Below are 24,199 nucleotides of genomic sequence, written 5' to 3'. Positions count from 1 at the left end.
TGGAACAGGAAAGGAAAATAATCGAAGGGAAGAAAATTAACAAATGTAAGAAGGAGAGAAAAAAAGGACAGGAAAGTAACAGAAAAGGACCTATAAGGTAAAGAAAGAATGGAAAGAAAAGAAAAGGAACAGGAAAAGAAGGGAAAGAAGGAAACAAAAAGAAAATTAAGGAAGAGAATAGAACAAAAATTGAAAGGTACAGAACTGAATGGACAGTAAAGGACAGGAAAAGAAAGAAAAGGAAAGCTGAATTCCATTTTCAGCGACAGCGTCTGGCAGGCATGTTCTCACTGGTGTTCTCTGTGTGCCTTTTATAAATTGCCTCTTCTGTGAAAGGGTCCCCAGGGAAATATTTGACTCGAGTCCAACTGAACAGTTTAATCAGCTAATTACTCTGGGATCAGGGAGGTTGGCTTAAAGAATAGACACAATTACAGCACACATACATGCAGCCACTTCTGACTCTTCATTCATTTCGCTTCGTCCGCACGTTGGGAATCGCGGTGCTCGCCGAGCGTATTTTCCGAGCTGAGGGTGACGTGTAAGTTCCGTGGTTGTTTAGGAAAAGTCCAAGTGTGCGGTTAACCCTTGAAGTGGATTCCTTCATCAGGTCTGAGGAGAGAGGGGCTGTAATTAGAGAGATGAAGAGTGAGATTTATGGACTGGGTTCCTCTCATTTCTTCAGACTGCACTCTCTGTTTCAGTGTGGGAAAGGCGTCAGATCTGTAGGATTGGGTGGTTATGAGTAACAAAATGAAAAGGATTTAGTCAGATCCTCCCTCAATTATATCATTTTCACCCTGAGAAACATTCTGTCACAGTGCTCCTTCTGTGTCAGCAAAAATCAACCCTGCCATCATATCATTTATCGTACAGTTAGTGTAATATCATGTTGTTTATTTTAACTAACAATGTAAGCAGGATTATATGTAGGCTGAATCATTTAAACCCAATGTAAGGATTTGTTTAATTAGAATGTTTCACATCTACTATTAGACTGCTTTGTTCTCTGCAATGCTCTTCTGCTGCCTCAGTGTGTCAAGGAGAGGGATCTGGCCTAGGGCTGGCACAATGCCACACTTTTATACCCAGTACAGATATCGACCTTGAGTATCAACCAATAGCAATGTCAATCTGATGCCATCTGATACCACTTTTGTAAAGTGTTTTAACTTAAACCCTGGGATAAAACAGCAACCAACAGGCAACTACCATAACATAACATAGGATAGGAAAATAGTAACACTAGTAACCAACTAACCTTAGCAACCAAAAGGAACCATAGTAACTGCCCAGCAACACTTTAGTGACATCCATATCAATCATTAACAACACCCTTGCATATGCATGGAAACTACAGCAGCTGCACTGTCACTGTATTTCTATGTTTTTCTAATTGTTCCTAAATAAGACAAATTCTGTTTTTTTATATATATAATTTAAACCTCCCTGATGTTACATTATGAAGAACACTGCCTCTAAACACTTGAGTTATTCTTAAGTAGGGTTGCAAATCTCAGCATGTGATACTCAATATATATCACAAGTCAATTCTCGACAATACTTCTGTGTTTTCTGTGTTACTGACTTATGGGTTTATTGGTATCAGTTTTATAAAATTTACCAATCAATATTCTTCACCGCAGGTTTATACAAAAAAAAAACAAAAATACAAAAGTAGCTTTAGAAAGTCAAATTGGGTGCGAGTGTTAGGGGGTTTAGCTCACCTATGTTTCGAATTAAAATGATACAATATATCAAGGTGTTGATATTTTGTCCCACCCTTATTCATACAGAAATGTTTATATAAGATAATACAGTACATATTAAGAACCCCGTCCAGAGGTGTTCATATGAAGCCATGGCATAATAGCAATTAGTTTGTTAGAATGTTCCACAGCATGGCTTCCAGGTATGCCTCGGCGCATCAGTGGCAGAGTCAGACTCAGAGTCAGCTCAGTAAGAAGCTGAGGCAGAGTCAGTGTCACGGGCTTCCGTGCCGACAAGGCCACTGCCACTGTTAGCGGAGTTAGCAGCCCTGGCTTGTCTGACAGGCCTGCTTAAAGGGGAAAAGAGGGGTGTGTGTGGTTGTGATATGTATGTGTGTGTGTATGTGTGTGTACGTGATGTCACCCATTACGACGGGGGCTCATGCGCTGTGGCTTAACGTGGCAGGAGTGACTTCACTCCCCTCAATTTAGCAAGAAAGAGAGAGAGAGAGCGGGCGAGCCGTCTGCCTCAGTGAGGGCCGGCTAGCATGGCAGACATCTGTTCACGCTCTCCTGAACAAGCAATTGCTCGCTCCGCTGTGAGAAAATGAAGTTGAGAGAGGGAGAGAAAGAGAGAGAGAGAGAGAGAGAGAGAGAAGGAAAAAATGTCAAGCACAAGGTGAAAATGAGATGAATAAAACATAGCATCACAGATGAAAATATAAATAAATAAAAGTATTCGTGTGACTGGAAGAAATGCCTGAGTGAGTCTGATATTGGGATTCATTTGAGGCGATAGAATAAAATAGAAGCCAAAAATAGCCTGCTAGTGAAAGAGAGAGAAAAAGAGCGATAGAGCCAGAGAGAGAGAGAAAGTGAGAGTGACAGAGCAAGAGAGAGAGAGAGAGAGAGAGAGGAAGGGAGAGAGAGAGAGACAGGTGCTGTTTACTGGAGTCCAAAGCCTGTCTGCTCTCTCTATCCTGTCACATATCCTCTCCTGCCAGACCTGATGAGCGAAAAGAAAGAGAGAGCGACAGGCCAAACAAGACAGGGAGAGAGAGAAATGGGTAGAACAGAAATTAGAAAGAGAGAGAATGGCTCAGGTGGAGAGAGGAGGGATGAAGTATGGTATGGGCATGAAGTGGGATAGGGAGGATGAAGTAGAATAGGGATAGGGAATGAAGTGGAGTGGTGGGGATGAAGTTGAGTAGGGAATGAAGTGGAGTAGGGAGGATGAAGTAATATAGGGGGATGAAGTGGGGTAGGGGAATAAAGTGAACTGGTGGGGATGAAGTTGAGTAGGGAATGAAGTGGAGTAGGGAGGATGACGGAATATAGGTGGACGATGTCTGGTAGAGAAAGAAGTGGAGTGGTGGGGATGAAATAGAGAAAGAAATAAAGTGGAGTATGAAGGATAAAGTAGTATAGATGGATGAAGTAGGTTAGGGGAATGAAGTGAAGTGGTGGAGATAAAATGGGGAAAGGAAAGAAGTTGGGTAGGAAGGATGAAGTAGGAGAGGGGGATGAAGCAGAGTAGGAAGGATGAAGTAGGATAGGGGGATGAAACGGGGTAGGAAGGATTAAGTAGGATAGGGGGATGAGGCAGGGTAGGAAGGATGAAGTAGTATAGGGAATGAAACAGGGTAGGAAGGATGAAGTAGGATAGGGGGATGAAGCAGGGTGGGAAGGATGAAGTAGGATATGGGAATAGTATAATTAATCAAATAAAGTATAATTTGAGGTGTTAAAAAGTATTAAAGCATAGGTCAGTGTGTATTTTTTATGTATTTTATTTATAAATATGTTTACAGTATATATTCTTTTAAATGTATTATCATGTGTTGTCAGTATGGTTATAGAGTCTAATAGACATAACAGTCACAGAACGTGATTGACTTTTCTTATTACTCAGTTCGACACTCGAATACCTCCTTTTTGTCCGGTACAAATATTGACGTTGAGTTTCTACCATTACAAATATAATCTATTTCCGTCTCCTGAACGGATTACTTGTACTCAAGGGTCCCAGTTATTTTGTCCATATGGTGTAGCTGGAAAGATGCACATAGTGTACATTGTGTCTCACCTTATTGTACATTTATGAGGTCCATCTACCTTATGAGACTGGCACAGGTACACTGTTACAGTGTTATACTGTTGCTGACACCACCAAAGTGTTTCTAATAAAGTGGCCAGTAAAAGCAGAATAAACTGTCCACCCCTCCTGCCTCTTTTCCTTTCACAAGCAGCGCCGTGCTGATGAGGCAGGCATGTTAATGTCAGCTCACCGTCAGCTCCCTCGGCCGCATGAGACATGTTTGTCTTGCCTGTCATGCCGCCGCTAGCCTCGATCTGACTGCTGTGGCACACTGAGCCGAAACCGTCCAATGCCGGGCTTCCCTGTACACCCCCCCATTATGTGTCTGCTGCATTATTCATGTCTCCGTAGGCCACGTGAGCTTTGTGAGAGTTGTGAGCGTGAGTTGATTCTCCTTCTCTCAGGATGATGCCGTCTCACAGCCTTGTAGGTCCTTCATACTGGAGTCTCAGAAATACCAGAAATGTGCCCAGTGGGGTGTCTGGACCAACTGGCCCACTAGTGAATTCAGTGGTGTCCCGCGGGGCCCAGCAGGCGATGCACCTGAAAGTGGATTCGGGCCACTGGGGGCTGATGGGGTGTGACGTTAGGCTTGCAATCTTCTCTATGGGAAGCTGCTAGTGCTAGACAGTTTCCTGCTAAGCTTCTGCCTCATTATCCAAATGAGATATTAGCATGGGTATTTGTATCCTATTTTCTCTCACTTTCTCTTTTCAGTCTCTTATTTTCTTTTTCTCTTTCATTTTCTGCATCTGTTGCCTTTCCACACTGTTTGCTAGGACCTGATCTCTAGATGGCTGAAAGGAATAGCTGGGGGGAGGGCTAGAGGAGGTCCTACACAAGGTCAACTTTGGACACACAGCTAGGGCTGCAAAGGTCTGTCGATTAGTCTTTGATGTCGATTACGGAAAATTTACTAAATAAGACTCCAGGGATGTCCTGTTTTATCCAGGTTTATCCAGTGGCTTTGTTTGTCATCTTTTTAAAGAGATTTTAACATTGTTCAGCTACTAATTCCACAAGTTGTGATGTACATTTATGAAATTTCTTCACACCGTATTAAAAAAAGAAATAAACCGAGCATGGAAGCATTATTTAGCTAATGCCCAACCCATTCAATTATGCCTGTACTGACTTGGATGCTGATACAGTCCAATTAATAGGATCGGGTCATCATTAACTGGCATTTTTTATGCCAGTTAGTAATAAAATTGATCCAGTAGTGATTCTACTGAAGAAATCACCATACATTACAGTTAGCACATCAGTGATTTAGCTTCTCTTTCCGCTGCGCTTGTCTTCTTTGTCACTTGTAATTTGTCTGTGATGAAAGCTGTAAAGTAGAAAGGTGAGAAGAAGCAACCCAAGCCATAATGTTCAGCTTTTAAAATTTGAATGAAAATCAAAGAGTTGTTGATGGAGTAATTGATTACAGATCACACAGTGAGCAGAGTGAACACACTGTGAAGTGTCTTCATTTGTTGCAGTCTCAGCACGACCCCACCTCCCACAGTCCCCTCAGCACCATGTGTCCCTGCTGCGAGCGCTCGCCCAGGGAAGGGCATGTAAATAGGTCAGACGGTAACCCAGGGTCAGAGCTGCAGCGATGATTCACTCATTATGCACGGCAGGGCGAAAAATAATCATCAGAGGAAAGCAGCCCAAAACAAGCTGAGCGCTGCGGGTAAACAAGCACTCAGTACCTCTATCGCCTCCTCTCTGTGCTCATTTCCATCCCCTCATGTCTATCTCTCTCTTCCTTCATCTTCTCTCCTCAGCTCTTGTCTCATCTCGTCCCATCTCCCCTTTTGGTTTCCTCTCGTCTCGTTTCATCCCGTCTCCTCATTTCCTTTCTCCTTGTTCCTTCTCCTCTTGTCTCGTCACCTCTTGTCATCCAGTCAGAGGCTTCCTTTGTATTTGCTTGCAGAGGGCTTCTCATCTGCCTACCCAGGAATTCATTCGTTCATTATTTGGCTCAAGCACGTTGGCTTAGAGACCCAAAGATGTTCCTTGCATTGTATTCGGGTTGTTCTCGAGTGGCAAGCGAGTGTCATTACAGCTCTCAGCCACTACAATTATCTCTTTTAGTCTCTTTTTGATGAAAATGTGCGATTATACCGAATGGTAGGCATAGGAACTCGTACAAGCCGAATGCCCTTAGGGAGAGATGGGCAGAGGCCCAGGGTGCCGACATAAGTTCAGGCTGCAGCCCAGAATATGTCACCCGCTCTTGATGTCATGATTTCCCTCACCGTCCTCCCACTTATCTCCCTCGGAGCAGGCTGTACTCTGCCTTTCACGCTAATTTCTATTCGCATTTCAGGTCTAAAGGTTATAGTGGCGCCGGTGACATTTTACTCCTATTTACCGAAAGCTTAAAGCCATAGGAAGAGGCGAGGGAGCAGAGCGATAGTGCTTACAGAGCCAGTAAAACCCAGATAGCAGAAGAAAGGAAAAAAGAGAGAGAGAGCTTTCTGGTGGAGAGGGACACTTTGCTGTTTGCTAAGTTGTAGTTGCTGATTAGGTTTTATTTTTTGTGGCATCACTGCATTTCTCCGGGTTTTAGAACCCCCGGCAATTCCAGGCAAGGGAGGAACTGTGTGATTCTCGCTCTCTTGCTCTCTCTGGAATCACTGAGCGAGTGCAGTTTCTGTCTTTGTTCCCATTCTAGTGCTCTTATGATGTCGTTTTCTACTTCCTGTCATTTCGCATCTCCTTTTTTCCCCTCTCTCTCGAACACAAGAGGTGTTATATCTCTCTTTGTTTCGGAGCCTTTATTCGGAAAGCCTCTTTCGCTTCTGTGTCTCTGTTTCATTGGTTTCTGTCGAGGTATTTTGCTGCTTTTCGGTGGGCCTCTCTGTGAGCCACTGTTTTTAGAGCTCGTTTCTGTGTGATGTTCTTAGATGATAGGAATGTGTGAGGTTTGGCTTGCATCTAGCGCTGCTTGTGCAGACAAGTTCTTTTCCTGGGGGCCTTCGCTGGAGTCTAACCTTGCCCTGAAACCAGTCACTAAGAGCGAGAGTATACTCAGTGTCACGTGCATGTGTACCCAAGCCCTTTTCACTTGAGTAACTCCTGGGACTGTTTTACTTTTACCGGTCATGTTCGAGCTTTTGCGTCATTCACACATGCACTTATTGCACAGCACTGACCGGGATACACATACTGCCTTGAAGGTCGGGTACCTTCATTCTGTTTTCTTTGTCTTGAAGCTTCTCTGGAGAATTTTCTGAAAACTGTACAAAAAAACATTCCCCTAGCATTTGGAAAATAACATATAAAGACATAAAAATGGAAGCAACACTGGATATTTCCAGTATGTAGGCTATAATCCTGAAGTGATTATAATTGAATGCAGAAAAATTCTAATTGTAGTGCAAACCCCCCACTGGGCTGCCAATTGCAAGGAGGGAGTGAACACAAAGAGGAATGTAGATTATATAATAAGGCTTGTTAGTGTATTTGTAGTGTTGATTACTAGAATACCTTTAGTGTTTTTTTTTTTTTAATATGCAGTTCATATTAAGTCAGCAAATTTAAAAAAAGAGTTCAAGTGAGATATTGGAGGTGTGGATGTTCTCAAAGTAGTCATGGAGAAAATTAATACATATGTCTGTTCATACATGATCATTCCCTTTAGTCAATTCTTGGGAATTGTACCCTAGCCAAATAAATACTCATACAGGTAAACTGTATGCTTTATCTATTATGTTACAGTCCTGCTCAAAAATGCACTTGAAAACACTGATATGCCATGCACCATACAATGCCTTTTGCCATTGAAATGATGCATTTAATGACTTTTGATGACAATTGTGGGTGTTTCTGATTCCCGTGTCCTTTGAAGTAACGCTTTATGATCGAGGCGCATACGGCTGTCCCATAATTTATGGCATTCCAGTATACTGTACATATATGCACATACATGTGAGACATGTGCATAAGAATTCCCAGCCACACAGGCAAGCATGTACATGCAGTCTTGCACATATGGACTTGGAGCCACCCCTGCATGTATAGGCACATATACACATATACTGTTGCTTGTTTTTCTTCACTTATCTCTCACTGCAGTCCAGTAATATCACTGACAGATAAGCCCAGTTATGACATCTACTCTCTCGGAGAAATACACAGTGCTGTTATAAAAGCCCGATGGCGCCCAGAAAATAAACAGGAGATTTGGATTTATGATGGCAGTGACACTGCAGCGACAGCTGAGCGATGCGGCCGAAGCTTTATTTTGTTGCTTGACATAAAAGGCAGTTTATGTTAATTGCTGTCAGTTGCAAAGTTCAAGGTACAGGATGTAGGGTTTATTATGGTCAGGAAGCATTATGTGGTCGTAGGAAATCGGTGGGAATCATTACGACGAGAGAGAGAGAGAGAGAGAGACGTTGTTGGCTGATGCTGGTTGACATTTATCGCTATGGCTCTCGTCGTTCTTGCATTCTTTTTTTTTCCGAAGCTGTGCCTCCTTGTCTTCTGTCTCTCTGCCAAAGTCATTTGAAAAAAGACTTTGAAAAGACAAGGGGAAAAAAAACAGTCTGTGATCTGTGATAGATTGAGATGTGTCTACGTGTTATGTTTTTTTTTATCTTTTATTTTTTTGTCTTTTATGCTGTTCCTGTTAGGCAAGATATTAGTCACACATCCTTATCTCATTGTGAGAACTCAACATGAGGAAGATATTAGACCTGACATCATCCACTGCCGTAAGACATACGCTATATTGGATCCGCTCTGGAGAGAGCTGCTCTTGTTCTAAATGATATATCATGCATGCATCGTAAAGTTGACTTTAAATGGGAAAATAAGTGTGTAAAATAAAAGGAAAAAAACAGAAAATGATTAGCGGAAAAAAAGAGAGAAAAAAAAAGCATCTTGGCAGGCGTACATACAGGCTGCGATCCAGCCTGCCACGTATTATAAATCTATCAAGCCGCTGGATTGAATTATAGTGCGTGTTGCCACCTATTAATCTCAATGGGTCCTGCGTGCCTGTCGCGACTCAAGGTAACCTCACTATCTGCATATTCCCAGAGGCTTGTTAATAGGCGGGATCTTTTGTTTTGCGGAACGGCACCGGGGGCAGCTGGCAAGGAGCTTTGAGTCGTGCTTTATCTGCTTGCTGGCAGGTGTTGCCGTTAGCGACAAGGCATTGAACCCACCCCTCCAACACCACCACCTCCACCACCACCACATACTCTTGCCTTGCTTCTGTCAGCTACTGTAAACGCTGAGCCTCAACCCCCCCCCCCCCTCCACCACCACCTCTCCACATTCATTAGAAATCCGACCCAGCGTTTTATTAGCGGTGTCGTGCTAAAATGATTAAGTTGTGACATAACCGCCACAATTGAGAACAGGCCCACTTGTTTCTTAGGAAAGGGAGTGTTTTTTTTTTCCGAGTATCGCTCAAGATGAGCGTAGCGTGGAAAAAAAAAGGGATGGCGTTCCAGTCCTGTTCCCTGCACAGATGCCCCAGGCTATGTATGGTATAGTATAGTATATAGAATGTGACATCGCTGCCCTGAACATCTATGGGCCAGTCAAGTCGAGGCAAGTCATGCGAGGCAGGGTGGGATTCGCATGCGATATTCAGTAGCGGCAGCAGCAGCACGTGTAAAAACAAACATGTGAATGGTTCTAAGAAAAGAAGTGTCATCCTGCCAGAAGAGGATGGTGAGAAAAGGTGGTCAGGAGTCCCGCTGGGAGGTTCTGTTTTTGTGTCTGTCCTTCAACTTTCAGCTTAATTTCAATAGTGAGGGAATGTTTTATTATGTCATGTCAAGCAGTGTGTCTGTACATGTTCATGACATGTAGTCTCCCACTTGTTTTGAATCGTGAGATGTCAAGTTTTCCATCTTGATCAATGGCTATACACTTGCACCATTGATTATTTCAGGTTTTGTGACTTTCCAAGGCTTCATTTATATCCTGCATCCAGTAGAACATAATAAAATGTTGTTGAAAGATACCTCAGGGAATAGTTTGAGAATGCCCACATCTGTGTAAGTTGTGAGTAAGGTTGCACACTGGCTAATGTGCTCATGGCCAGGTAAATTATAGGAGTTGGACCGAGGCCTAGTAGTGGGTGCAATTGGATGGAATATTCCATTCATGAAGTTGAGCTGAAATTTGACCAAAATGCATTGGGAATCTCATTATCAATCTGAGGAACAGACTGAAGCTGATGACATTTGATGCCACTGAATTCTGTACATGTCATGTCCCACTTGTTTTGAGTCTTCGAAAGTCAAGTTTTCCATCTTGATCAAAGGCTATACACATGTACCATTGATTATCTCAGGTTTTGTGACTTTCCAAGGCTTAATTTATACACTATATATCCAGTAGAACATAATAAAATGGAATAGTTTGAGAATGCCCACATCTGTGTAAGTTGTGAGGTGTTATCTTGTGAGTGAGGTGGCACACCGGCTAATGTGCTCATGGTAAGGCCAGGTACATTATTTTGTCCATTTTTGTCACAGCCCATGTGTTGGTTCTGTGTTCTATCTCTGCTACAGTGCACACTGAGACTTTTCTGTAGGTTACAGTTTTCTGGTGTCCTATTCCTTTTATGCATGTCACAGTTTGGCAAATTTGCCAGCATTTTGCCTCCTACTGCACATGTTAAGATTGCGTGCAAGAACAGACAATGCCTACAGTATATACTGTATTCTTAGATTCCCCAGTGTATAAGCATATTTAGGCCTTCAGACACTGTACAGTGCAGAAAATCCCTCATCCCTACTCTGCAAGGTAAGCAGCTCCGACTGAGACCCTTTGAAAAGCCCACCGTTGTTAAACGTGCCTGTTCACAAAGACACCTCATCTGTTTTATAGCTCCGTGAGGAAGCTGTTTTCTCCTTTTGAAAGGAGCTACTGTGGACTTTTGTTTTTAGCCTGGCCAGGGTCTCGCATTCTGTGCAAGCAGCCATGAATACGGCTTGGACGTATATAGATGTCTGGTTGAGAGAGATGGAAATGGGTATAGAGAGAACAAGAAAGAGAGAGTTATGATATATGTCCACTTGCTATTTTACCTTGATACATCCTATTCATTTCAGTGCAGTTTCAGTGCAGTTTCACCGCATGCCGCAGTGCATGGCGGTTTGTGTTTCATTGAGACTAGCCTCTTACTATATGGAGAAACAGTTCAGCAGATGCTACAAGTCCAGTTGCACTTTTCTTCAACGTATTTCACCATGCCAGATTTCTCTGGGCATGTGGGTAACATTGTTGAATGCAGATTAAGCAAAAGAACAGCCTGAAATTAGACAATTGTATTTCCAATTGACTGAAATGTAATCTAATTGTTGAAATCCATACTAGAGGTGGACAGTATGATGATAAATGTTCTTATCATATCAAAAGTATACTTTTTAAACATGTTGAGGATATCATCAGTGCTTAAAAATCACAGAGTGCAATAAGTCCTGTTTAATTGAACAAATTGCCGTAAATTTTGATTAAAAGTCTCTGTTTGAACAGCGTTTTTAAGGGTTGTTCACTACTGATGCATTTTGGCTGTGATTACATGATATTTATATTTACATAAATATCATGCATTGTGAAAATGATTTTTAAATATCATCATACTATATTTTTATCATGTCCAGAGGTTTTTTTTTATTGTATTCCTCTTTTGATTTACTAGACTACTCTTCCCTGGTAGTCTAGACATAGCATGGCTGCTTTACTCATTCATATAAAGTTGACATTTCTTGACACATTGTAAGTATGAAAGAAGGAATTAATATGGTTAGAATGGGTCACGGTTGAATGGCAAGTGGACATGTTCTAAGACGTTGTCTAAATAGGTCAAACTGCCACATGTTGCATCTAGCCAGTAGGTCAAAGAAGTGTAAGCTAATAAATCATCATATAGGCATCACTCATACATGCATTACTCAGATCAGAAAAGACTCATTCCAAACATAGAAAACGTAGAAGCTGTTACAGGTACACCCATTGTAGGGACTCAGACTTGGAGGTAGGATGTAAATGCAATAAGGTTTTAATTCATGTCGTTTGGGAAACTAACAAAGTAACAAATAATAATAAAACAAGAAACCAAACAACAAAAGACTAGACTAAAAAATGCTTAAAAAAGTCAGACAGAAGTCAATGAAACAGAATATAGATAACAAACAATACAAAACCAGCTTCCCAGAGGGTCACAAAGAAACAAGGAACATCTGGGGAAGATAACAAGGGGGCTGAGTAACAAGCTAGACCCAGGTGTGAACCTTAATGTCAGGGAGGGGCTAGGGCAGAGACAAGACAGCAACAAAACAGAGCCAACAGGCTAGGGAACACAGAAACAGACAGGCAAGAAAAAAAGACATGGGCTAAGGTGCAACACCCATACACATCGAGCCAAGTGATCTGCCAATACAAAAAAATGGACATGTTTATAAATTATTTGTTGTAATCACATTATTAGTTTTAATAATGCATAAAAAACATTTTTTCCATCCTGTTAAACAATTTAGGATTAAGAAAAAAAATGCTTTTTTCTTTTTATTCAGAAACATAACAGATATGCGAATCGAGCCAAGTGATCCGTCATGACGGAAAACCTTGAATAAAAGTGCGAGAATAAAAGTACAGAGAGAGTGAGAGAGCGAGACAGTGAGAAAGTGGTAGAGAGAGAGGGAGGGAGGGAGAGAGAGTGGGCGAGAGAGTATGAGCGTGAGGGGAAGAAGCAATTAGAATGATAAAGAGGAATGCTGGGAGAGTGAGCAGATGCTGATGGAGAGGTGCACTGAGGGGTGGTAGACAGGATTAAGCGAGGAAAGCTACTTTCCTTTTAACTCCTCACTCATCCTCACTCTGTCTGTATCTCGCTCGTTCATTCTCTCTCTCTCTTTCTCTCTTGCCAGAGGTGACCCCTGCTTGCTCTCTCAGTCATGTAGGTAATGAAGCCCCTCAGTCTGTTCTAATCCCATTAGGGGCCAGATTAAAACTTGAGACCTGCTATCTGAGAGACTGGCCGAAAGCAGCGCCGAAAAACCTCAGTGTGAAAACACACACATACACGTATACACACACACTTACATACACACACAGCAAACAAAATAATCACTTTCCTGTGCTTGATTAAGACCAGTGACAGTATATCGTCACTGTCCTATGAAAAACACTTACCTCCATTTTTGGCGATTTTTAGTTTTCTACATAATTTACACTGTGCCAAATTTTCTTAATGAACGGACCAATAGAAACTCTTCAAAATTACCTGAAATAAAGTCTTTTTACATTGACTTCCATTGAAAGTTTACAAGGCACTAGATCTCTGTTGGCTTGCACTGTCCATGCTTATATCGTCGCTGTCCAATGACAAACTCTTATCTCCAAAAAATATATATATATATATCTCCACTTATCTTTCCTGTAAATGTGCTGTTTTGGAGATGAGTCTTTTAATATAATAATATAAGCATGGACAGTGCAAGCCACCAGAGATCTAGTGCTCCTGCTGGCTGGTTGCAGTATGACTTGAAACTCCAGCCTAGGCTGTGCTGTAAACTCAACAGGCAGTCTGAGATACACGTTCTTTGTCTGGAGAAGGGGGCGGGGTTATTGTTTGAGTATGTAGGAGTCTGATTCCACCTCTATTCTTTTCTGTACGGACTCTGATTTCAAATTCGTCCACATGCCAGATATTTTTGCACATATTTTTCTATAAAACTAAAGGGAAAAGACTTACTACTTCCATGTTTATGTACAATGTGGTCAATGAGTAGGCCTGACAAAAGAGATGGACTATTTCATAATTAAGATTAAGCAGAAATTAAGCTGAGCTTTCTAAAGTCGAGCTATGCCCCATTCCCACGGCCCAACAGATACCCCAGCAGTCTCCAGTTCAGACGCGCTTCCCTTTCTTCCCAGCGTTTATCATTTAGCTAATGAGAAAGTGACTGTAATTGGATATAATGGCTTAATAGAGTTAAGAGTAAAATACAATCATTCGAAAGCCAATTATTAACCCAACGTTCAATACTTATCTTTTTCGCCTCTGTCCTCCTTTATTTTCATAATAGCTAATTAAAAGAAGTACAGCACATTTGTGAAAAGTAAAATCTGTGGTTTTCAGGCATGGGCATGTGTGCGCCTATGTGTGTGTGTGTGCTTGTTTTCATACAGTATGGAGGACTTCTTAATGTAGTAGTAATTATTAAACTGTTATTAAACTCTTATTAACTCAGTTGCATTCGTTAGTCTCTAGGGCAAGTGCTTTAACTGACACAGACCAAAAATGTACATAAACACAGATTTTGTCATTTCTGTTCTAATTCCACATCTGAAAGTGTTATGACACGTGACACTTGTAGTTATAAGACTTTGTAGATGCTCAAATATGTATGTCTTATGTCAGCTGTCATGAAAGGCTTATGTGGGTATTGTGTAGCCTTAGGAATGCTACCAGGATTTCAAACAGCCCACCCACTAGAGGCAGCCTTAGAGGGATTGTAGCTTGTTACAAGTTCTTTCCACCCTAAATATACATCATTAGAAGGAGTTATTACATGTTAACAAGGGACTAGGAGATGGTTACAATGTTCATTTTGTTTAAAATTTCAAAAAACTTTATTTGGTTGATTCATAGCAGTGATATTCTTTATATTGGATACATTACATACATGTTTGTGGACACCACTTCTAATAGTTACCACTTTTAAATAATTACACTTCTAATAATTGAATAAGTTCTCTAGAATGATTGAGCTCCATACAATACATTTGGATGGGATGAGCTGTGGAGTTGGGGGTGAGGTTGGGTTGTGATCATCCATCTTAACATCCTGACCTCACTAACACTTTTCCCTTGTGGCTGCATGCAATTAAATTCTCATTCTCATTCTGCAATGATTTAGAACGTAGTAGAAAAGCTTCTGTGGACAGGAGAGACAGTTATACCAGCAAAAGCAGGATACATTCTTTTTAATACTCTTGATTTTGGAATTAACACTTAATGAGCAGGTTTTCCAACAGGTTTGGTCTTTTTTCCACATGCCATGACATTGATATCAAACTCTGTGCACAGGAGTTATGTCCTGTGTTTCCGAAGCCTAAAATAACTTGATTTTGTAATGTTCTTAGAAAATACATCATAATAAATTTAATTTAATTGAAAACTTTTGACTGCAGCGTTTCACAAGCTGTCTGGAATTTTATAAAGGTCCAATAAGAGATATCTGAGCGTCTCGCCGCATGCAAGGATTCCGGTATGTTCTCATGGACACATCCAGAACAGGGAGCTCATTAAGCTGCCTGTTATGGCCGGAATATGTCAAGAGCAGTTCACCCTGACAGCCTCATTACCCACCGTATTCAATAATCCTCCGTCACAGGCGCCACCCTCGCAGCTCCTAGCAGCTATGCAGGATGACCTATACACCACCGTGTTCCATTAACATATGCAAATGGCTCCCGCTCCAATCAGGAATTGTGACAAAGTGGTCCGCCGGATGCCATTTGGCCGCGTAGCCGATAATGCAGTGCTGTGCTGGAATTCGGGCCGCGGTGGACGACGTATAGTGCTTTAGTGGAGCTGGTGGCTCGGCTGAATCCTTAATGACGGCATCCCCACTGTTTTGTAGACTCTCTCATTCTTTCCACTGCAGAGAAAATGGGCAGAGTGGGTGAGGGCAAGTGTGGTTTTGAGCTCAGCTGGTTTATAGGCTTGTGTTTGTGTGTGTACTTGTTTTCCTGCACTTTCTGGACAATAATTGGCTTGGCTTTGCGGCAAAACCAGAGATGTGCACTGAAACAGAAAATGATATCTTGGCCAGTGAAGCGTCCTAAATCAAGTCAATATGTTTTTTACATTTTCTTGTTAAGAGGTTGTTGCAAACATTGTTAATTATCTCATTTATTTGTTAGACATTTCTTAATTGTTTGAAGACAGCAGATGAAGAGTCTTGGGGAAAAAAGGTTAAGCAGTTGTTTTTTTCAATGTAATTTGGTTAAATTCAATGAAAGTCCATTCATATAGCTCATTTTGCAGTTAATCTTGATTCTTTTATTCTTTTATATGATATAATGTATATTGGAATAAGGTAAATTATCAGGTGTTTAATAATTAACTGTATTCTAACAGCAGTCTCGTAAAATAGCATGTATTTAGTAGGTATAACTGTGGAAGTAGACAATAGCAGAGGAAGATTCTTACATAAAATTAAATTAATACACTGATATGGTGAGCACTTGTTCCTGCTTGTTTCTTCACTCTGTGCACCAAGTCATCTTAAATTATTTCAGAACCATATCAGTTGGGTTTAGCATGGGTGATTGTGGAGAATCAACATTTACAGTATTTGTAGATATTTCTTGATAATTTTATGTGGAAAGTAGCAAGATGGCAGATTGAGACACTTAAATTAAAACACCAAATTATTACAAATAATATTATAAAATATGGAGTTGTTATAATAATGTATTTCAATTTATAATATTACATTAAATAAAAGTTAATTTACATGTCATGTTCAAAACTCACAACAAATGTTGAGTTTACACAGCAGGAAGAGCCTGATCCAGAGGTAGGCAGGCACCCACCAGCACCCAACCATGAATGGAGCAAGAGGCTAAAGGAAAGAAAAAAGGAGTTAAGGAATATCTGGTATAGGATTATTTATATTTTTAAACATAGGATTATGTAAGGAAAGTAGTTAGAAGGAAAACAGCAGTAATTCAATAATGATCACCATCACATTTGCAAAGGTAATATGACCAATTCACTATATATTTGTAATAAAAGGTCAAAATAGTCTCAAAAACGGTTAATTGCCTTTTAATTGTCTTTTATATTATTATGAAGATGTTAAGGAACACATGGGATGTATTACTGTTTACTGCATAATTTCATGTGTTTTAGTCTTTAGTATTTAATACATTTTTAATAAGGAAAATGGCCAAAAATGACATGTAGATATCCCTACATTTGATTGATGCTGCACAAGGAAAAGTGTATTTTTGTGTTTGAAAAAAAAAAAAAAAACAGAAGCAGCTTTCATTGTTTTCATAGCATACCCTGCTCCCTGCTTTGGTGATATTGCACCGTGTGTGTGTTGTATGTGTATATGTGTGTGTTCTCTATATACCTACAATTCACACGAGCCAACCAAGCATTTTTAAAAGGTTAACTTATAAATGCATGAATAACAGTGCATGAAAGTGTGGCTATTTATAGCGCGGCGCTTCAGCTAGCGTCTCGTTGTACATCGTTGGCCTCGTTTGATGATCTGTTTTTTTTTTTCATGTTTTTTTTCACATTGGTAGCGCAATGCAGATCACTGGTTCATGACAAGACACTGATGTTTCTGCGGGTTGTCAGAAATTCTATTTTGAAGCTCAGGTGTGAATCCTTGAGCATTTCTGTTTAATCTGCGCCGTCGTGCTTTACGATCAGACGTGGTTTACAGTTCAGAAAGTTAAATTTGACTTTAATACTGAACGCACAGATGAGCAAAGCGAGAGCAGAATGATAAATTCTTGGAAAAGGATTGTCTGGGATTTAACGTAAACGTGTTGGTCCTGAGCGTGAGGGTGTGTGAGTGTGTGAGCTGTCGCTGCTGTGTGGTAATGGATGTTATTCTGTGTAAAATGTGCTGGTTGGTCGGAGGGAAAATGTAGGCTGAGCTCTGTCAGGGCTGGTTGTTTGTTCTGCTTAATATTTTATTTTATGCCATTTCTCTGTTCTGGAATGTTCATGCGGCTTGGAGTTTGCTTTCCTTGGGTCTGAGATGCATTTTTGGGATTTGGAGTAACAGGAGTGGGGGTTTTGGGTGGTGTGGGCAAGGTTTTGGGTGGTGTAGGCAGGGACATGTTGTGTTTTTGGTGTAGTGTATGGACACAGTGATGTAGGAGAAGTTTTGGGTAGTAGGGGTGGAGATTTGAATGGTGCTAGTGGGAGTGGTGAATGAGAGAGTTGTAGTTATGAATGCTGTGTGTGGGGATCTGACTGGTATTTGAGGTATAGGCAAAAGGTTTTTTTTGATGTATGAACGACCAATCCTGTTTCTGAGTTCTGTAAATAGAGTTTGGGGAGGTGAAGGTTGGGTTTTGGATGGTGTGGGTGGGGTTTTGGATGTGTGAGTGGAATATTGGGTGGTGTGTGGGATTTTGGGCTGTGTGGGGAGGATTTTGGGTGAAATGGGTGGGATTTTGGGTGGAGATTTGGGTGGTGTTAAGTGCTTTTTTGGCTATATGACCAAGTTCTATTTTCTCTGGCTTGCATGAGTTTGTGGCTTTATGAGTGGTCCTTTGGATGCTGTGGGTGGAGTTCTGGGTGGTGTGGGATAACATTTGCTTATGTTGTATGCGCAACTACTTGCTCTTGCTTGCATGGGTTTGTGGCATTGTGGGTAGGGTTTTCGATTATGTGGGCTGAGTTCTGGGTGAGCATTTACTGTTTTTGCTATATGAAAAATGTACAGTGGGTTTGGGTTTGAATTACATGGGTGACTTTTTGACTAAAGTGGGTGGAGTTTGGGTGGTGGGGATGGGCTTACCTTTTCCTGTTTTCCCCTTGTTGCTTCTCCTCTCCCCTTGTCCCTTTCCTCATCAAAAAAGAGCACCTGCACTTATGCACCTCCTTACCCACCAGAGCACTGACACACTTTCCCCTTCCATATGTCTTTTCCTACCCAGAATTCCCTGTCTACCCATCTCCCGATGGCCGCGGAATCCCACAGGAGCAGCACAGCTCGGGCGCCGCTATTGGGGGTGCCGTGGGTGGCGTAGCTCTGCTGGCAGGAGCCGCCACGCTGCTGTTCATCTTCCTGCGGCGTCGCCAGCGTACCTTCAAGGGAGACTACAGCACCAAGAAGCACGTATTCGGCAACGGCTACAGCAAAGCCGGCGGCCTCTCCACCCACCCACCAGCGCCCAAGAGCCTGCAGTACCCGGATGACTCGGACGACGAGAAGAAGCCGGCACAGATCAGCGGCGGTGGTGGAACCGGGGGTTTCGAGACTGGTGAGCGAGATTTTGACGGAAACTCGGAGGACCTGAAGCGGCCATACTTCACTGTGGACGAGGGCGAGAGCCGCGACTACGACGAACGGACTCTCGCCTTCCAGTACGAACCCGAGGCCGAAATCACTGACGACATGGTGTCCCAGACCGACGGCTCTGTCATTTCAAAGAAAGAATGGTATGTGTAGTAAGGAGGCAACTGCAGCAGCGACAAGAGAGAGAAATATAAAAAATTACGAGAGAAAAAGTATCTACAAATCTTATGCTCCTTCCCGCATCTGACCGCACCCCTTCACAACAACGCACCTCCATCACTAGAAATCTCCACCCTCCCTCCTATCCTCCCTTGCTCCATCCGTCCCTCCCTACGTCCGACCGTTCGTCCATCCACTCCATCTCCCTCACTCCCTCCACCTGGTGAAACTCCGCCCCCATCAGAACCCATCTAACTGAACATTAGAGAAAAAGAAAACGAAAAACAAAAACGCTTTGAGAAAACGTTTGAAAAAACCACATCAACATCACGGTATGCCCACAGTACGCTACTAGGTTACCCTGCTACGTCAGCGAAAAAGAAGCGGGATCATGGGATCATTGACTAATGCCAATCACCATTGACTATTGACTGGTTGCTTGAAAATTTTATGGTGTATTATTACCTTTTTTGTCTCATTTCCTTTGAAGTTATTCTAAATGTATTAAATGTATAAAAAGAGACTTTGTAACTGTTTTAGGATGGGGGTATTTCTCATCTTGTGAAAGTCTTACACTGGATGTATGATACTTTTTTTGTTTTGAATATGTTTCAAAAAAAGTTCTGGTTTTTATTTGCTTTTATCATTTTTAGTAAGATCCAGTTTTTTTAATGGGGTGTTGGTTATCTGAAACTGTGGAGGTTAAAAATATTAGAAATCCTCTTGTATAAATGAATAGTTACGAGATATGTGGTCAGTCGTTTCAGAGTGGACAGTAGAAGACCGTGGAAGCCGTTTCGTCTTAGAGGTTTGATCTCTGTAGTGCAGCTCTTCAATCTGTCAGCCAGTAGAGGGAGGAGCCAGAAGACTTTGGCCTGGATCAGTGGGAGTAGGTGGGGTCTAAAAGCTGCAACATAACACTTAGCATAACACACTGCGGAACTGACTCTACCGCCTTTTACGTCGACAGAGAGAGTCCCTGCGAAAGTATTGATTCCAACAGCTGGGGTCGCAGGTTTTGGGTCACGGGTTTTGGGTTGTCTGGCTCGACGCTGACGGAAAGCTAAGGGGGCGTGTCTCCGGGTTTTAGCCATATGCACCGAACCATACTCAGGCAGAAAAGGCAGAGACTAGTGTGCAGAGCCAGTCCTGACTCCCTTCCCATGCTAATACAGATGAGACCGGGCCAGTTCACCGACCACTTTAAAAAACGTTGCACGTTGAACAGTATTCGCGTGAACAAAGCCTGTTTCTAACCTGCAACACCAACACTTGAAAGGTACAAAGGTACAACCCTGTGTAAAAGGATCTCAAAGCAAAGACTAGACTAGTCTAAAGTCCAAGTCTTGCTTGTCCAAGTCTTTTGGTGAGGCACAAGGTTGGCGTGACCATTTGTAACATAACTGATGCTCTACAGAAGGGAAAATTTGACGTTGTAAATAGTAACAGAGTATGGCTCAGTATGGTAACTTTTTGTCACATGCATTTACGTACGTCCTCAAAACATGGAAAACTATATCCGGACGCTTCGGATGGACATCCTGAAGTGTAATTTTGAAGTATCGATATTTATGACATATCGGAATTTCAAAACTAGAGCTTTCGGAATGGTGGAAATCATGTCAACAGCCCATCGAAACGCTGAAATCAAAGGCTTTTAAAGACTTTTCATTATTATTGTTGTTGTCTGTCAAGGTGTTTTGCTCATTTCCTTTTTTTATTTTAACATCAGACCAAGGCAAAAATACTATAGCTCCGCCTACTGGACATGAAAACAACACTGCCATTACCACTATCAACACCACCACAGATGGGAATAGAACCACGGAACGATGATCGGAACCACTCTTCCTGCTGCCAGTTACTGTGGTTCACACCGTTATTGCATCATAGAAGTATCAAGTAGTACAAATCAAGCATTGTTTTGGGGAGAGTCATCAAACAACAACCAACAGACATCAATCATCAACAACAACAAAAACCCATCTGGATGAAAAGATACAAATGTATACGCCTTATTTTCTTGTATGTATCTACATTTTTTGTTATATGTTCATATGTTTTTTTTACGTGTGACCGCATGTATGAATTTTTTTCAGCATATTTTTGTATTACTATTTTTTATTTTTTTTTGCATTCAGCCAGAGCTGCGATCTTCTGTGCAGTTCTGTCGTGCTGTTCAAGCTGGAAGCCCTGCCAGCATGATGGGCACTGGGATTTGCCGTTGGTGAATTGGTGGGCATCTGGCCCACTCTGCTAACACAGTTTTATCCCCACAGACAAAAACGTTTCTAGCATTTTCCACAACATGTTATTTCCTCTTCAAAAAACCCTCAATTTAAATGCATTTCAATTCATCACTGCCTAACAGTGAAAGGCGTAACTCTTTCTGCCTCTAAAGATGAACACTCAAAGACAATCTTTAGGGTTACAGATGGACAAGATAACCACGCTGCAGATGATGGCCACAGAAAAGGGCAAGTTAGCATTAGCGTTTGGGCTGCATGGTATTGGAATGACATTGAAATGACAAAATAAATGTCATTGTAATAGTTATTTTTTTCTGTGGTATATGTTTTTTTTTTTACCAAATTGTACCAAATTCCACCAGAAGTCAATGACCCAATGATATTGGATGATGTCATGATCTTAATTACTATTCAAAATTGGAAAAAAATTGTCCTCTGGTAAATATATAAGTAAAAATAATAATTAAATAAAAAAATATATATTTCTCTTCATCTTTAATTAAATTTGCCTTTCATAACATTCCACATTCTGCAATGTGGCTGTCGCAGTCTCCCATGTTGTGATGATCACTATGCTGAAACGTTGTATTGAGCAGCCCTAATTATCTCTCAGATTTGATTAACACATGAATTATTTGGACCAATCAAAAAAAAAAAGCGAAATTATTCCCACACGAAAAAAAAAAAAAGTTCACAGTCATTCCTTTGTGTTGTTTCATTGTAATAATGATTCTAGCTTGTTGGGTGTTCTACGAGTCCTACGACTTCAAGTTTTACAAATGGCAGTGCCTATGATATATGTGAGATGTAATGTATTTTTCTTTTTTTTTAAACAAAATGTCTAAAAATATGTGTACAGAATGTTTGCTCTGAACTGAAAACTATCTGAAATTTTTCGATTTTCTCTGAAACCTTTGTCGACCCTGAATAAGCATCTGTTGTACACTCTTAAAAATAAAGGTTCCTTAATGGTTCTTGGCTTGGATACATAAATATATCAATATATAGTCTTTACAAAGGATCTTACAATGTTTAAAAAAAGGTTCTTAATTTGCACATATCATTTTCCATCCAGTCTTTTGAAAGGTTGGTTAATGAACAGAAATCATTGCGGTCCTGATAACTTGGAGACCACCCTGGAGAGTTTAGATCCAAAACAGAAGCTCTACCAGAAAGACTGGTTTTATTAAAATTAAAATGTACCAATTATAATGTCTATTTATGGTGTAGGTCCAGGTTTGGTAACATCTGGACCCTTATCCTTGCAGATTCAGACATACATGGATGGTGTGAGTGGAGGCAATTGGGCCACTAGGTAATTGGGCAGAACCAAATTGAAAAACAAGACTGGTGATTGGTTTAAATATTGAGTGACATAGAATTAGGCTGAAACAAACTTAACATGTGTTCTAACATTACTGAGTGAATGTAGATATACTTCCTAATCTGATTACTGCAGAACATCAGAGTTTGTCAGTAATCTGACAGTAATCAGATTATGGGAAAACTGGGAGGAGGAGTCAGGCAATATTAAAATTTTATCTTTGCAGTCAGCCAATAAACTCAGTCTCAGAATAAAATGTGACATAAATATCACATAAAACCTAAACTTCACACCACAAGCCACAATATGAACAATTTCTTAGCTAGAAGATAAAGATAAAGGTTCAAGGTGCTGCCACCATGAACAGGAGATCGCTGGTTCGAATCCCTGTCATGCAGCTTGCCATCTTGCAGTTTGCCGGAGCCCTGAGAGAGCACAATTGGCCTTGCTCTCTCTGTGTAGGTAGATGGCGCTCTTTTTCCACATCACTCCAAAGGGTGATGTTGATCAGCACAAGGCATCTGTGAGCTGATGTATCAAAACCAAGTCGCTGTGCTTTCCTCCGAGCGTGCTGTGATGCTACTCAGCAATACTGCATCAACAGCAATTCAAAAATCGAAGCAGGCATGTGCTAGTTTTCAGCCTCCTGGTGTTGGGGCATTCTTACTAGTGATAGGGGGAGTCCTAACGAGTGGGTTGGGTAAAACTAGAAGATGAAGATTATTTAAATCTGTTGATTGTTCTCACTTATTTCGACTACCACAGTCTTTTTTGTTAATTCCTGCATAGACTGAGACATCCCAGAATACTCAGGTTAAGAGTATACGTGGCTCTCTTTATCAGATTTCTTAATCTGAGTTTACATGTTTACATGACCACTTGAGATTAGATCATTAGATTGCTGCTGCTAATGATGATAACAATAAACAGAGTTAAAACAATTATGGGGGATGATAGAGAACAAATAAGCAACACTAAGATTGCATTGCGTTGCATGATTAAATGTTTTATGACCATTTTTAATGTAATTTTGCGCAAAACATGAGAAGAAATTTGACGTAGTTTTGGTCCTTAGAGTCTCCTGGAGGAACTTTTTCTAAAGCTATTATTTCTGATGTTCGAAAGCCCTTATAAACCTAGATTAAGGTTGGATCTGAACTCTTCAGGGAAAAAAAGGACCCTTTTTAACCGATTTTGGCACCTGTATTTTTAAGAGTGCATTTTTTTATTTGTTCCCTTCCAGTTGATGTTTGGTGAGCGCAAAATATAAATACTCAAATATAAATTAGTTTTAGAGCACAATTTTTCTGTTAGTTTGCTGGATTTAACATACTGGATGACACAAATAAATAAATAAATAAATAAAATGCGCCATAGCTTCTACATACTTGCTACATTTATTTTTTAGGTTATTTTTTTAAGGTTATTCATTAAGGTTTCATCAATCAAGTAAACAATGAATAAATGAATACGCTTTTGCGGATAGAAATAAAAATGAATAAAAAAATGTTCTCAGTTCTCAGAAGAGGATGTGTTCAACCTCAAAAATACATGTTTACAGATTCAGGTCAGATTGGAGGGTCATTTCTGTTGTTTTTTTTTTTCAACCCTGATGGTTTCAACTGCCTTTT

At 40.9% G+C, this 24,199-nt stretch overlaps 1 protein-coding gene across 4 annotated transcripts in view; it reads left to right on the top strand.

Moving 5' to 3' along the window:
- nectin1b (nectin cell adhesion molecule 1b) overlaps positions 1–24,199 on the top strand; it is a 381,414-nt gene that overhangs the window by 161,959 nt on the left and 195,256 nt on the right. Inside the window, exon 6 of one of the 4 annotated variants that reach the window (XM_049483658.1) lies at positions 18,475–23,935. The exons of the other annotated variants lie outside the window; for them this stretch is intronic. Coding sequence (XP_049339615.1) covers positions 18,475–18,989 — 515 coding nt within the window. The 3' untranslated portion in view covers positions 18,990–23,935. Of the gene's footprint in view, positions 1–18,474; positions 23,936–24,199 lie in introns of those variants that run through there. 4 annotated transcript variants of the gene reach the window in all.

Source organism: Astyanax mexicanus, chromosome 9 (assembly GCF_023375975.1).
Source record: "Astyanax mexicanus isolate ESR-SI-001 chromosome 9, AstMex3_surface, whole genome shotgun sequence".
NCBI lineage: Eukaryota > Metazoa > Chordata > Actinopteri > Characiformes > Acestrorhamphidae > Astyanax > Astyanax mexicanus.
The sequence above is the reverse complement of the archived record's forward strand: the minus strand, read 5'-3'. Positions and strand labels throughout refer to the sequence as shown.